The following is a 15,534-nucleotide window of genomic DNA, read 5'->3' as shown; positions in this document are numbered from 1 at the left end:
GCCCCCACCACCACATACACACAAAGGCCTATAATTGGTTTAATTGCACCCTGGGGATACTGTTGCCATAAAAATCAATACATTTCAGAGCTGATAGGAATTAAAAAATTAGTGTCCCAGAAAGGGGATATCTGAAGTGAAATATATGGTTTGGGGGTCTGAGCTCAATTGGTTTAAGGCAGTTTACACCCCCCCTCCCCTCCCCGTTATTCCTTCTTTAAACTCATTTTGCTGTAACATGAAACATCAAACAGTAATATAAAAATCTTAATAAAATATTGTATCTTTTAGCAAATTATGAGAACCACAGCTACCACCAGAGAAGCAATCAATCACTTGGGGTATAGTCACACTTATTGGCAAATATTATAGTTTACTTGGGAGACAGTGGATCTCTCCAAGCACCGAAGGTGCCTAAAAGATGTTTCAGAAAGATGGTGGTGTTATATCTCAAGAATCCAGTTTAGGATGTGGTTTAAAGAGCAGGATGCAAAGCAAATCCCCCATATATATCTGAGTAAGATAGTTAACCTAAAATTTTAAAAAAGACTAAATATTTGATTTCTTAATAGTTGAATACTAAATTATTAAATTGGTATTCATTTAAAAATATACAAACTGTGCCCTTTATACTAAAGTGCATACAGTAATATTGTTTAGGCCCCTAAATCCCTCTGAATGATTCAATTTTTAGAGTAACAATGTACTATACTAATCATCTATATATTTCATATTGCCTTTGGGGAACACAGTGGAATCTGGACTATATCAGTTGGAATATTCCCCTCCTTTTTTATAAGACCTTAACGCACTTATGTATATCATCATGGCTAAAATAGAGGATTTAGGTAATGTTATCTCTAGCATTTAGAGATAAGCTGCAGTATGGGATTTTTTTTTTTTTGAAGCAAGAACTGTTTCCCAAAATTACTTCCCCATAAATTACAGTTTATGCTAAGATAACTGTATACATACATCACTCTGATAAAGGGCAGTGGCTCACTAACACTAGCACAAGGTAAGGCCCAGCACCACTGCAGTTTATCATTCCTCATCCTCATCCTCATCCTCATCATAGTACCGATTTCTCTTTATCTGCTCCTCTACAGACAGCTCTTTGACTACGTCTCCCTCCCAGAATCCCACATCCTGGGACTTCTGATTCTGAGTAGTGAATTCTTTAGGAGAGGTATTGTCTGCAAAGCTGGACCAATTTGGAGACTTGGGTTCTAGTGGAGACTGCTGATTGAAAAGGTTTCTATCATCTTCATCTAAGTTTGCACCATTTTCTACAAGATTCTCACTCCCCATCTCAAAACCATAAACTTCCTTACTTCTCCTCCCTGCCTCCCCTCCTTTAGATTCCTGGTTTTGCCAGGTTGTTTTTCCCACACTCCCATTCTTCTCAGAGACATCGGCATTTTCCACTTGTTTCCTTCCTGCTGCTGTTCCTCCTACAAACTCCTCACTCTGCTCTGACATGCTCCAGCCCTTCCTGAGAGGTGGGGACAAGGATTTGGGGCTCTTGACGGAAGGGGTTCGGAATGAAGCTGCTACAGTGAATGGGCGGCTTCTTTCCTTCAGCGAAGAAGATCGTCTCAACTTCTTCAGATCCAGATCTACATCCTCCAGCGCTTCAGGCTTGCTAATTTCATCCTCAGGAGGCCATTTGGGCTTGGATACTTTTATTCCTTCCTCCAATGTACTTCCTGAACTGCCAAGTTCAGTGGGGGGCGGCCAGGCGATCCTTAACTTCTTGGTTTCAGCTGGCCTGTCTTCTTTCTCTGGCTGAGAGGAGGCCTTGGCTTCCATGCTTGCGGTCAGCACACCCACCTTAGCAATGGGGGCATCTTCTACCCCTGAGCTCTGAGGGGTCTCCCCTGCATTTGGAAGTTGGGCTGGTCTCTCCAGTGTCTCTTCATTTTCATTTTTGCTTGCCCACAGATCTTTGTGTGGTCTGTGCCCAAAGCCTTCATCATAGTTGCCTTTAGATTTAAAGAGTTGATTGAAGTGAGGCTTGCAATAGATTCTCCCATGTAGTGATGCATATGTTCCAAGACTGTTGTTGAAAGAAAAAGAGCATGAAGTTAACAAATCTGTATGTTCTTATTTACACCAGCAGGCTGCAATCTGGCAATTGCAGTATTTTCAGAAGATGACAAGTGAGAAAAATATAAAAACACATCAATCACCTAGAATTCTTCTCTACTTCACTTATTTATTTTTATTTTGTAGCAATAAGGTGTATTTATTTATTTTTTCTCTACTCTTTTTAAAAATATATTTTTTAAATTAATTTCAGAGAGGAATGGAGAGGGAGAGAGAGATAGAAACATCAATGATGAGAGAGAATCATTGATCAGCTGCCTCCTGCATGTCCCCTACTGGGGACTGAGCCAGCAACCCAAGCATGTGCCCTGACCAGGAATTGAACTGTAACCTCCTGGCTCATAGGTGGATGCTCAACCACTGAGCAACACCAGCTGGGTTCTCTACTCTTTTAAAGCACAACAGTTTTATTATCCTTATTAAAAAAAAAACACGCCCACTTCCAGACCTGAACCTTCACAAGACATCTTTCTACCTGGTACATTTTCTCATTTTCAAATGATTTCATTACCCTTTGTCAAAACTGTGAGAAAAACAAAAACAGAACTTTATCCAGGAACTCTTGCCTAGGTAATCCCATCTATCTTTGATCACTCATATATTTCCTAAGTATTTACAACCTATAACTACTTATAATGGTATTCCTTTGTAAAAGTTGAATCTTCTTCCTCCTAATTTCCCATTTGTGTTATAATTTAAAAGCACATCGCTACAGGAATGGGTACAATGTGCTGCAAAAAGCTGGCACTCAACGGATACTAGCGACTGAATACAGTTAATAGGAGAACGGTGCACAGTTGCCAGGACGTAAATCTAAAATAATGTCAGTGCTGGACAGGCCTTTAGGAGATTTGGTGTCTCTCACAGGGTGAGACATTTTAAAGGGGGTATAAAAACAGCAGCCTTTCCACAGAAGAACTATAAAAATTCAAAAACTCAGAAAAATGTGCTTTGGAGGGGAAAAAAATAAAGTGGAAAAAAAGGAACCAATAAGTAGAAGTTAGAGAGGCACACGCTGGCTCAGTGGAAGGAATGTTGTCGACCTAGAGCCATCTCACACTGGAACTGGCTGTCGTGAGGCCTCAAGCCCGTAGAAGTGTCGTGCAGATGCCAGGACATCTTTCAAGAGCATTTTAGAAGGGATGCTTGCTCTAGAAGAAAAGCTGGAGGAAGTGACATCCTGGCTTCTTCCTTCTCTAGATTCTATAATTACAATGAGTTAATATGGAATATTCCCCCAATTGGCCACATTTACATCCATACTTTGAGTTACTTGGAAGAAATGATACACATAATGACTATTTTTCTCAGAGTGAAAACGAAGCAACATACAGAAAAATACATGCTCTTCTGGGTCTATGATTATTGCTATTACCATTTATACAGCACTCAGGACAGTTTGAAGTAAGAGCTTAGATAATTATCCTCCTAAAATTTCTTAACTTTATGATTCTCTGACACAAAGGGAAAACATTCTATTGACTGGGTCATAGGGAGTCTTACCTGCAACTCTATTATTTAAGCTTCAGTCCTAACATGTAAATTAATATATCAGTGTACCAAGAAGTTCCAAACACCGCAACCATTTGATATGAAAGACTTGTCACTAAATGGTACTTTTTACTTTTTTTCAGGGGCCTTCAATAGCACCCTATCAGCACAATAGCTGTCAGTATCAGCACTCTAAAAGCCAAAGACTCCTTTCTAGGGGGTCCAACTATGCAGAGATATGGCTTGCTTCTGTCTAACTTACCTAAGTTTGTTGTTGCAATAGGAGCAACGGAAGCAGCTGACATGAAACACCTGCTGGTTGGCCAAGAGACGCTCCATCGGGTAGACTGTCTTCTGACATTCCACACAGGTCTCTCTTGCAGGTATCTGAAACTTCTAGGAAAAGGAAAAGGACAACTTTCACTTAGCATAGGCAGTGATGAGTTGGCACTCTGCTGAGATGGGCCCTGAAATTTACTTTGGTATCTAAGGGCTCCCTAACCTGGCCTGTTAATTCTCACAGGAACACTAAGTCCACTGTGATTGTATCAGATGACTCTTGGAAGCCAAGAGGATGTCCTGAATTCCCTTCCCAGACTGTTTGGCTGCCCTAAGTGTAGCAGCCACTGAGGATGGGGGGGACTAGGGCTGGACTTCGGAGAAAGGCTTAGACAGGCCACAACACACAAAATGGCACATACAAAATGTTTCTGCAGACAGGAAATTAGGAGAAAATATCACACGCAAGAAGAAAGAAGTGTGATTGTTTCACTCAAGTGCCAAGGAAAAACAGGACAGACTTTTATAAGAACAAATCTGAAGGGGAAAATTTTCAAGGAGAGGAAGAGCATTTGGCTTTGGGAATTAGGAAAAGACACGTTGATAAAGCATCTTTTAGTTCCCTCCGCTTATAATCTTGACTTGCTCAATTCACGAGGCATAATCTTTTAAAAATAAGTCAAAATTGACACATAAGTGGGACAATTTAAAAGAGACACAAACTATTTTATTAGGACTCCAGAAGAAAGCATAGCCCAATAAAGCTATAAGTTCTAACACCTTAAAAAAACAAAACCAATGGAGAATAAAGCTAACAAAATGGGAAGTGGGAAGTCATAACCGACTGAGAATCATGAACTGTTTGTAAAGTGTGGAATAGGGTGGGGTGAGCACAGGTGTTCTAGCTGGTAAACCTAATCCTAAAGAGCATAAAATACATGGTATTCAAGCACTGATGGAAACCAGAATTCTAAAACTGTAAGTTTTTACATAATAAAAAATGGTTACACGGCTACTAGGGGTGGGGGTTCTAAGTCCTTCAGTGTGTGTAACCCTTCACTGGCCCAAACAGAAACACCCCAACCAGTAAATGCAGAAGCAGCTTAGGTTAAGGTGGCCAGGAGGCTCTCACAGGCACGTGGGTGGCCCCGTTGCTGCCAAGACCAGTGCGGTGATAAACAATGCAAATTAGTTCCAAGGTCCAGGACCTGACTGGTTAAGGTAAGCTTAAAACAAACCAGGTATGGGCAAGGTAGAATTTTGATTAAAAAAAAACTGAAAATAGACCCATAAAAATTTCACACTGCTGGTTCACTTGTCACAGGATTCACTAGGAGGTAAAGCAAAAAGTAGGAATGGTTTTTCAAGCAGATTTGGACAGGAAACGAGAATCGAAAATGGGCATGAAATGGAAGTAAAGGGGAAGAGCTGTAAAAAGGAGTTTAATAAAATTAGTGGGAAACTCCCAAATAGCACCAAAGTATTTAAGAATGAAGGAGCAAAACTGAGTGGAAATGGCTCCTTAATAACAACCACCCCCCCTCCATTCCTAAGGGTACAGTCCTAAAAAGAAAAACTTAAAGAATCAAAGGCCACAGGCTACAACCTAGTTAACCAGGCATAAGGGAGGTATTCGAATGTGATCAAATGTTACGATATTGAATGCCATTGGAAGTAATTAAGGCATTATTTGGAGCTCCGAATTATTTTTTTCTTATGAACACTTCTAACAAGATAGGAGTTAAGTGGAGGTGTCCTTGAATAGTTTAATTAGGTTTCTCTAAAAGGACTAGGCCCTTATCTAGCAAGCAGGAGATACATTAAAATGCAGAATGATTCGGTATAATAGTACAGTTGAAGCCACTGGAGAGAGCTGGTATATCTCACAAGTCACATAATGTGAAAGTAGTAGGACAAATGTATTTATCAGATTGAAAATATTTTTCAGCTGCAGGGTGGATTCTGTATTTTTTTTTTAATACTTGGCTTAGAAAAATAAGTATTTATTCTGGTCAGTAAAGACAGAGCAGGAGACAAATTTCCCATGTTATAGGAGGAAATGGGTATTATTCCGCTAACGTGGAATGGAAGGTTAAAGAACACCCCTTCACTGTACACACACAGAGAGGGCACACTGTAGGAGAGGGGTGCAGCCCAGTGACTAGAAGGGAGAACCTGAGAGAAAGCTGAAAGTTGAGCTCACATTAGGAGGAAAGTGGAAGGCAGGAGCAGAGATTAGGTACCGGGAGCAGGAAGCAGAAGCTGGAAGAGACAAACAGGAACCTTCAATGAATACACAGCATTTGGTGCGCCCTGGAGCGCTTTACTGCGGCTGAGCTGTAACTCAGTTACAGACTCAGATCCACCAATAAGACCACGTTTTCTCTCTTTTTCAACGAACTCTGCTAATCGTGGCAAAATCAGCCTCACTCATATCTACCTGAGGCTGGCACATGCCCCAGCTCAGGAGAGAGGCTTTTATGAGCCTTCACCCACACAAGGAGTGTTTCATTAACAATTCTTTAATGCCTTACTACCTTCTACACTTGACCCACAATGGCTCTCTCTTGAATGGAGCCTTCACCCACCCCAGTGAAAAATCATCCTTCCTCTTTAATATCAAAATCATACAGGCATACTTTGTCTTATTGCGCTTCACAGATGTTGTGTGTGGTTTTTTTTTATACAAAATAAAGGCAAAATCTTCCATCAGCAAAAAATTACAACTCACTATATTGTGGTGGTCTGGAACCGAACCTACAATATCTCCGAGGTATGTCTACAGATGGCTGCTCAAATATCTGACTAACCACAAACTTCTAACTAACCAGACCTACCAAATTCCCATTACTCCTATTCATTTTTCACATAAACCCTTCTTAATATTATTTAAGGTTTATTTGGCAGCTGCCCAAGGGCCCTTCGAGTTTCATAAAGACAAGAGGATGGCAACATGGTGTAACGCCAAGTCAAAGTAGCTGTGGCTGTGCCTTCCCTTTATTTCCTCTGTCCTGGGCTCTCAGCCACTTTTCTGTAATTGCCCCCATGTCTATTCAGACAACAGGAAGTGTAGTCAATGCCCAAAAATTTCTACCATTATGGTAGGTCTGGCATACATCCTGCCCATGCCTTCATGGCATGCTCGGACTTGGCACCGTCTTGTTTAAAACACTGCCAATATTAGAATGTCAGACTTTTAAAAATCTTTACAATATATTTTTTTCAGCGTGTAAGATGTCTTTCCATCTCCCCTCCCTCACCCTTTTTCTCATGTAGAAACTAACTTGCCAGGATGCCAGGTGCCTTATCAAAGTTCTCAGTCAGTAAATTAAAACTCAGAACTACTGACTCACAAACCCACAAAGCTTTTTTTAATTTTTCCTGGACTGTGAAATTTCCATAACTAAAGGAAACTCTTTGGGAGAAGAGAGCAGATGCTAACCCAAATGGAAATAATCTTACTACAGCATTTTGAACAAAATACAGTCTTATGTAGATAATAACTTCAGGATATTTGGGAATGAATGAGGTAATATATACATAATCGATGTTCATAAACACTGTCATGTCTTTCCCACCTGAGGGATCTTACAGGACCTCTGCTAATCAGCATCTACTTAAAGCAATGTTTCCAACAAATTTGCATGATTTCATCTACATGCTTTTAGTCTCCTATCTTAAGTACATTTTTTAGTCTAATGAAGGCTCCAGTGGGGGGGTGTATATGGGTGTCCGTGGTGGGGGGAGGCAACAGCTAACTATTAGCTTTTAGACGTAGTGAAATCAGGAGGAAATTTTGTATGGATGTCAGACTTCTATTCCCCAGAACACCACAAAATGCCTGTCATTCTCTCCTTCCAATTTGTGCAAAATACCACGTAATTAAATTAAACTTCTTTGCCACACAGTAAACGATTGGGCCAGTTCTGTACAGCCATAACCGTTCCCCTAGCTTTCTGTGAAACATTTTGAAAGCATTTTGGGGCTATTCACATCCTAAACAGATTGCTCTACATGTAGAGGAAAGGTTAGTGCTTTGAGAAAGCAGTAATGATGTAGATAATGAGAAGAGAGTTTGGATGCCTTCCTAGTATCATTCTGATCACTCTATAAAAGAGCCCAAGACCTCCTACCCTGTCTGTAGAGGAAGGGTCAGCGGGCAGGCACGGGGAGGGGGGTGCCATAGTGCACACCCTCTCATGCAGTCTGCCATGTTTTCTCTCCACATTCATCAGCAGGAGCAGCCAAGGAAGCCTGGCACTGGGCTGTCCTGGACACAGTGGGGCAAGCAGGTGTTCCCAGGGCCAGCTAAAACTCCTTGCACTTCCTCCCTTACCCTTCCCTCTGGGAATACGTAGGGGATAACTTCTTTCAACGGGAGAACATACAGCTTAAGAGACCTCTGGGTCTCTTGAGTCAAAAGGTTCTGATCTTTCTCACAGGGCCCACTGAGCTCTGCACCCAGAATAACACATTCTTGAGAAGGAATCTGCAACGTCAACTTTATTAGCACCGAGTCTCATCAACTAAGCTATTGAGCCAGTGTTCAAATTATACACAATCCTAACTTTTTAAAAAAATATATATTTTATTGATTTTTTACAGAGAGGAAGGAGAGGGACAGAGAGCTAGAAACATCGATGAGAGAGAAACATCAATCAGCTGCCTCCTGCACACCTCCCACTGGGGATGTGCCTGCAACCAAGGCACATGCCCCTGACTGGAATCGAACCCGGGACCCTCCAGTCCGCAGGCCGATGCTCTATCCACTGAGCCAAACCAGTTAGGGCCACAATCCTTACTTTTAAAGACCAGTATTTTTTTTTTAATTAAGCTAAAATTTGAAATGAATTGAGCCTCAACTTAGATGTCCTATTTTCCATAAACAACAAGACACTAAGAAAGAGTTTTTCCAGGTTTTGTGAGACCCAAAAATCTATTCTGAGTGAACAAATTTATTCTTAGCTGTATGAAATTTCCCAAAATGGAGAAGCACCTTCTGTTTCATGGTCTATAACCATGAGACCGGTTATGCCAGCAGGTCTTCCTGTAAATACCGAAGTGTCTATAGACTTGCCTGCAGAATATAAAGGGTACCTTTGAGGAAGAGAAAACAAACTGCTCTTAAACAAAAGTGGAGATGCGGTTGGGTCCCACCCCAGGCTCTGTACACCATAACCATTTGAGCTTTGATCCATGGGCAAACATGGGCAGTAAGCCAGTTTACTCCCGTCTTTAGACAATGTTCAGAACCTGCGGTCTATGGCTGGGGAAAGCAGGCCTGTCTGCATTCTACTGCTGAGTGACCAGGGCCAAAGAATCAGGTCTGGGGAAGGTGCACAGGGAGCTTGACCTCCATCTCTTCCTCATGGTATGCCAGGAAGACCTAAGTGAGATGTCTGTGGCTCATCGCTCATCAGCTCAGACCCTGGAGTTTGAATCAGGAAAGATCTTAAAGGACCAACTAAGGGCTAGGAAGGCTGAGCTAGCAGTTGGGGGAAGGACTTAGGACTGGATTGAGAATTCAAAAATATTCAAGAACAGATTTCAGTTCTTAGATTAGCCATAGAATTTCCCTAGTCCCTCAGTCACAGAGAACCCATGGACAAGTCAGACTTGCTAGCCGTTCTTAATCCAGAACTATAACCCAAGGACTCACATCTGGGCAGGGCTGCTGTTGAAGAGGAAATTAACCCTATGGCATTTGCTACTTTGTTGGCCTCCAAATACTGGAAAAAGAAAAGTGCTGACGACAGCATGAGCAGATCTTTAAGGCCAGCACAGAAGAGGGCCATGTCAAATACATGTGCAGATTTGATCACTACTCATATAACTCAGTTCTTTCTCCCTACACTCGCTTTCTCTTGCTACTTTCTTTACCTTCTGCTCCTTTTCAATAAACCTTACTCTCCTCATGAATCTCTGCTTCCTTTCTTTTTCCTGCTTCCTTTTAAACATTCATGTTTATCTTCTTTACCCATCCTCCCTCTTTTTAACCCACCCTTTAAATACTGAACTCTCCCCTTTCCTCACCTGTGTCCTCTTCTCTTGATCCTTTTTGTGCACTAACTTTCATTAAAGAACAAATCATGCCCACAGGTGAGAGATACAAGCATGGCAGATGTGTGCATGAGGATGGGGCAGCCTCAACTACCTGAAAACTAATTCTGCCTGCTGAGTTTCTCTCAAACCTTAAGTTTTGCAACAAAACTTAAGAGAGCACCAGAGGAGAAAGACACTAAAGAAATGTAGGTATGTTTCCTTATTAATCCCAATGAGTCAATTATCACAACATTGGCAAAGCATTCAACGAAAACAAGTCAGTTTTAATAATAATCAGCCTACAATAGGTGTTGGATATTTTTAAACATTTGTTTATTTTTATGAGAATATATATTTGTTTGTAGAAAGGGAAAAGATGGTTTTTTTTTTAAATTGGTGAGTAAAAAGAGATCATAGGTTGAATAGCCAAGTAAAATTTTCTTTTGTACATTCCTTTACATATAAGAGTATATCAAAACATAAGTATTACTTGAATGTCCATTTTTTACAGCAAATGGGCTGGCCAACCCCCTCTGGAATGTACACATTCTTTCTTTAAATATGCTGACCACTAATCATGTGATGGTAAAGTTCCCCAGACCAGGGAGCCACTCTTTTGAAGTTGACATTGCACATTCCTGTCCAATGGGCTGATTTTAGTTTAAGGGATTTCTCATATTTTCCATTTTGTGAGCTTTTACCCATTCACAGATGAATGAACTTGGACTTTAAAAAAAAAGTTTATTTTCTTTTAACTTCAGGTTTTCTTAAAACTTTCATGAGTTTTCCAGATTTCAAACTGAGTGCTCCTAGCGAGCCTCCCCTCTCCTGACCCGAACATCTGAGCAGAAGTAACAAGACTTCCAGGAAAAGTGACTGGCCTTAAGTGTATCCTTATTTGGTATTTTTATCCCCTGGAAAGTAAAAACAGGTTATAATGAACATAATGATAGAGGTGCAATGGACTCCACTAGTAAAACAATGTCTAAAGGCTCACAGAGAAATTGCCATCATACCTTCACTGCTTTGGGAGGAGAACTCTCAGAAAGGCTGGAGGCTCTGGCATCTGGACTTAGTGGCTTGGGACGGACAGGTTGCTGGACCTCACTCTTAACCTGGGAGTTACCTGCTTGAGTTACAAAAGGAAGAGATTTTTTAGTACCTCATGGGAAGTCAGAGAAGAGGTTCCTCCCCAAAGCAAAGAAAGGGCCTTCACTAAAACAGGTCCTTTCAACACCAGGAAAAACACTGCTTTTCTACTATGGAATATTCTAATGCTAAAAGCTATGTTTTTAGGGTCTCTCACAAATCAGGTTCTCAGCCAGGAGGCTTTCTCACCCTTTGTCATAAACAGCCAGAATCCAAAACACCCTATATAAGGGACTTTCTGCCCTGTAGCTTTTGTCATTTTTAAAATATACATATATAATTAATATATATATTTTTCTATATATATATTTACACATAAATAAATATATATTTTAGATAGAGAGAGAAGGAGAGAGAGAAACATCAACGTGAGAGCGAGACTTTGATCAGCTGCCCCTGCACACTACCAGATATCAAGTCCACAATGCTGGCATGTGCCCTGACCCAGAATTGAACTGGCCACCTTTCAGTGCAGGGGATGATGCTCAAATAACTTAGTGGTTTGGGATGGACAGGGTGCTGGAGCTCAGGGCACTTTTGTCATTTTTAAAGGCTGTTTATAGACTTTGATGACTTTTTGGTAGTTACCATTCCCGCTAACTCCTTTTGGGGTGCTTGAGAGCAGAAATTTCAAAACGTGTATGAGAGAGAGAGATTTGACACTATCTTTTTGATTAGTCCTATAGCAGATATCCATGGCTAAAGATTATGGAAAAAGGCTCCATGAAACTTTTTTCATAATCACTGATGTGTCACCTGCATAAGTTAACTTCCTGCCAATACATTCATAATGTGAAAAACTAAGAAGAGGCACAGAAAAGCCACTTATACATACTAAGGAAACATAAATAATTCCTTATAATATAGAGTTAAGTCAACAAAGTACTATGTTTTGCAAACCTAGTCAAAACTCAGAAAAGAGTTTTTAAAAATATTTTAAATTAATTTTTAGAGAGAGGGGAAGGGAGAGGGAATGAGAGGAACATCTATGTGAGAGCTAAATATGGATCAGCTGTTTCCTATACGCCCCCGACCAGGGATCAAGCCAGCAACCTGGGCATGCACCCTGACCGAGAATCGAACAGCAACCTTTACGGTGCACGGGCCAACACCCAACCAACTGAGCCACACTGGCCAGGGCCAGAAAAATTTCTATCCAAGCAAAATGATTGCAAAAGGAATATTCTTGGATTCAAGCAGCAAAAGTTTCTCTCTAAAATTATAAGGTAGGGTTTACTAGAGATTTATTTAGCTCTACTTTAGTTGCTGAGTTTTTAAGTGTCTAATAAACTAACCAGGGAGAAGGTAGAAATCCAAATATATATATATATATATATTCTGACCCAGATCAGAATCAAAGTGGATATAGTAAAGAGAAAACCAAAGTATTTTATCTTTGGGTAAAATGAAACTCAAAATCACTCCAAAATAGGATAAAAAGGTGATGAAATTTAACAAAACAGGAAAAATCTCTAGAATCGGTCTAGAGCCGTAGTTGGCAAACTGCGGCTCGCGAGCCACATGCGGCTCTTTGGCCCCTTGAGTGTGGCTCTTCCTAAGCCTTAGGAGTACCCTAATTAAGTTAATAACAATGTACCTACCTATATAGTTTAAGTTTAAAAAATTTGGCTCTCAAAAGAAAATTGAATCGTTATACTGTTGATATTTGGCTCTGTTGACTAATGAGTTTGCTGACCACTGGTCTAGAGGGTAGACTATGGTACACATTTAGATAAGTAGAGAAAGATATTTAATATGTTACTCAAATACTAATTCTTTATCCCTGTAAATGAATGAAATCTTTGGCTCAACTTTTATTAAAATGAAACTTCAGCCCAGCTAGTGTGGCTCAGTGGTTGAGCATCAACCTATGAACCAGGAGGTCTCGGCTCGATTCCAGTAGGGGCACATGCCCAGGTTGCAGCAGGCTCGATCAATCCCCAAAACGGGGTGTGCAGGAGGCAGCTAGTCAGTGATTCTCTCTCATCAGTGATGTTTCTGTCTCTCTCTCCCTCTCCCTTCCTCTCTGAAATCAATAAAAATATGTCAAATATATATATATTTTAAATGAAACTTCAAAATTAGTTTTTACAGCTTTAAACCTGAAGAGATTTGGTACAAAAAGTAGGATAAGTTCAATGAGAGAAGCATAAAAGTTTGCCTGGCTGGTGTGGCCCAGTGGTTGAGTGTCAACCCATGAATCAAGACATCACTGGTTCTATTTCCGGTCAGAGCACATGCCTGGGTTGCTGGCTCGATCCCCGGTATGGGGCTTGCAAGAGGCAGCAATCCATGTTTCTTGCTCTCTACCCTCTCCCTTCTTCTCTCTAAAATCAATAAAGACATATTTTTTAAAAAAGTGTTCAGTTTGCCCCAAGTTAGTAATATATAGTTGAATTTAACTTCTCCCTAAGCCATGAAATGTGTGAAGGGTATTCAAGCATGACTCCTTAAAACCAAGGGAAAGATCCGATCGGCTGAATTTAATGTTACTTTCTCAGCACTGACAGCAATGGGGACACCCTCCAGATCTAAGAATGAATGCTTACGGGAGTCAACTTCAGTAGGCGTGGAACGGACTGCCAGGCTGTTCTCAGCTGCAGAAACCTACAAAAAAAAGAGGGGTGGGATTAAGAATCACATTAAAAATAAATGAGCAAGCTGCTGTTAGTGCCATAGAAACCTGCTGACTCCAGTCAGTCACTGGCTGCCTGGGGGAAATAACGGGCCCCAGAACAGCTGAGCATTTAAACAAGAGGCAGCACAATGTCTTTTATGAGGATATTAACATGCCTCTCAATTACAGAGTAAGGCCAGAAGCAGACTGCACTCCACTGCCAAAACTTTGCATCATTTCTCTTTATAAAAGAACTTCTAAACCATATCTTTTGATTCTCAAAAAATAAAAAGGGGTGGGGGGGGGGGGGGTGGTATGCGGCAGGAAACAAACCCTCTATCATGGAGAACAAAGCTCCTCACCATAAACCATAACTCACTCCAAGGCAAAATAAAGTCTTTACATATAGAAACTACTATTATTATTCTTTAATTTTCCTAATTCCTTATTTTCCAACCAAATACGTTCTGCTGAAACAAGCTTGTTAGCACAGAAGACTTTCTGATAGCTGTACAACAAATGTATCTAAAACCAACCTCTGGTATTACCTTCAAGGTGAGTTTCCCTTTTTTAATCCCAGTCTCAAAATAGAAGTGTTTAACAAGATGACAGAACTTCTGTGTGGGTGCATATTTCCCTTCAGAAACCATCAAAGTTAAATAAAGAACTTTCTACTAGCGTTCTCTGTCCTTTCTCCTGGTCCCTAGCCTTCCTGGTGTCTTTGTCCACACTCAAAATAATGAGGGGTCAGTAGGGACCGAATATGTGCTCTTTCTGTAATAGTTCTTTCACTCGGATGTCAGGGACTTTATGTGCGATACTGAGAGTTTACACCAGCCTGCCTAACGTACTGAATACATTTATGATGATAAAATATTGGACATTAAATTGTTGCCTGACTGCACCTGAATTTCAGCATGGTTGGTTCTTCCCCACTACTCACTTTTCATTACAGGAATTCTGACATGGTATAAAGTGAACCAGTATAATAACAGCCAATATTTACTGAGTGTTTACTATGCTCACTGAAATGATCACCTTACATGCATTATTTCATTTAATGATATGAAATAAAATTTCTGAAAGTCATGCATGGCCATAAAAAGCTCTTCAATTCTTGCTAATTAGTGGGTATATCTATCCCAGGATGTTCTTCTTTTCTCCTCTAATTTGGTCACCTTGAACCTAAAAGGTAAAGCTAATGCCAATCATGACATCATTGCACATGTCCAACCCAGATGACTTCACTGCAGGAATAGCCAGGAGAGAGCACAAGAGAATTTGCTCAAACATTTCATTAAAGGAAAGTACAAATCCATTCACAGGACAAGAAAGGGAAGGACAATACCTTTACAAAATATTCTATTTGAGGCAAGTTTGCCCTAGCACTAATGTCCTTTTGGAACAAATCAAAGTTCAAATAGTTCTTAGGTATTGGTTAACAAAAAGTAGGCAAACAACCAAAGGGATAGCTGAGGCTCTAAAAAATGTTATGAATTTTAAGGCAGACAAGCATTTATGAACCCACAGTGTGTGCTTGAAGACGATGCCCTATCTTTAACACCTTTCTTCTCCACCCACTCCCCAATTCGTGATTCAGTTGCACTGAAGCTCTTTTAAGTTATAATTAAAATGTTCTGATCCTCCAGTTTCAGAGTTCCAGCTCAGAGTTCCAGTTTCAAACCAGCATGAATCCAATCAAGAAGAAAACATGAAATTAGATATAGGGACAATCCATGTATTATTTTCCAGAGGATCATTTCTCAAACTATGCTCCCAAGTTTGGGTACACTGGGGGATTTCAATGCTGGGAATATTTTTCCTTTAAGTGTCATTTTTATAAGCTA

General features: G+C 40.5%; 1 protein-coding gene across 4 annotated transcripts in view; it reads right to left on the bottom strand.

Annotated features, from left to right (window-relative positions):
* Nucleotides 1-891: 891 nt before the first annotated feature.
* Nucleotides 892-15,534, bottom strand: part of LIMA1 (LIM domain and actin binding 1) — a 94,115-nt gene continuing 79,472 nt past the window's right edge. For 3 of the 4 annotated variants that reach the window (XM_005877293.2, XM_005877295.2, XM_014548614.1), the window contains 4 exons: nucleotides 13,620-13,677; nucleotides 10,938-11,050; nucleotides 3,863-3,996; nucleotides 892-2,059 (listed from right to left, as the gene is read on the bottom strand). In XM_005877293.2, coding sequence (XP_005877355.1) covers nucleotides 1,045-2,059; nucleotides 3,863-3,996; nucleotides 10,938-11,050; nucleotides 13,620-13,677 — 1,320 coding nt within the window. In that variant the 3' untranslated portion in view covers nucleotides 892-1,044. The remainder of the gene's footprint in view (nucleotides 2,060-3,862; nucleotides 3,997-10,937; nucleotides 11,051-13,619; nucleotides 13,678-15,534) is intronic. The other variant, XM_005877294.2, reaches the window with a different exon arrangement.

Source organism: Myotis brandtii, unplaced genomic scaffold (assembly GCF_000412655.1).
Source record: "Myotis brandtii unplaced genomic scaffold, ASM41265v1 scaffold517, whole genome shotgun sequence".
NCBI lineage: Eukaryota > Metazoa > Chordata > Mammalia > Chiroptera > Vespertilionidae > Myotis > Myotis brandtii.
This window is presented reverse-complemented; position numbering and strand designations above follow the sequence as displayed.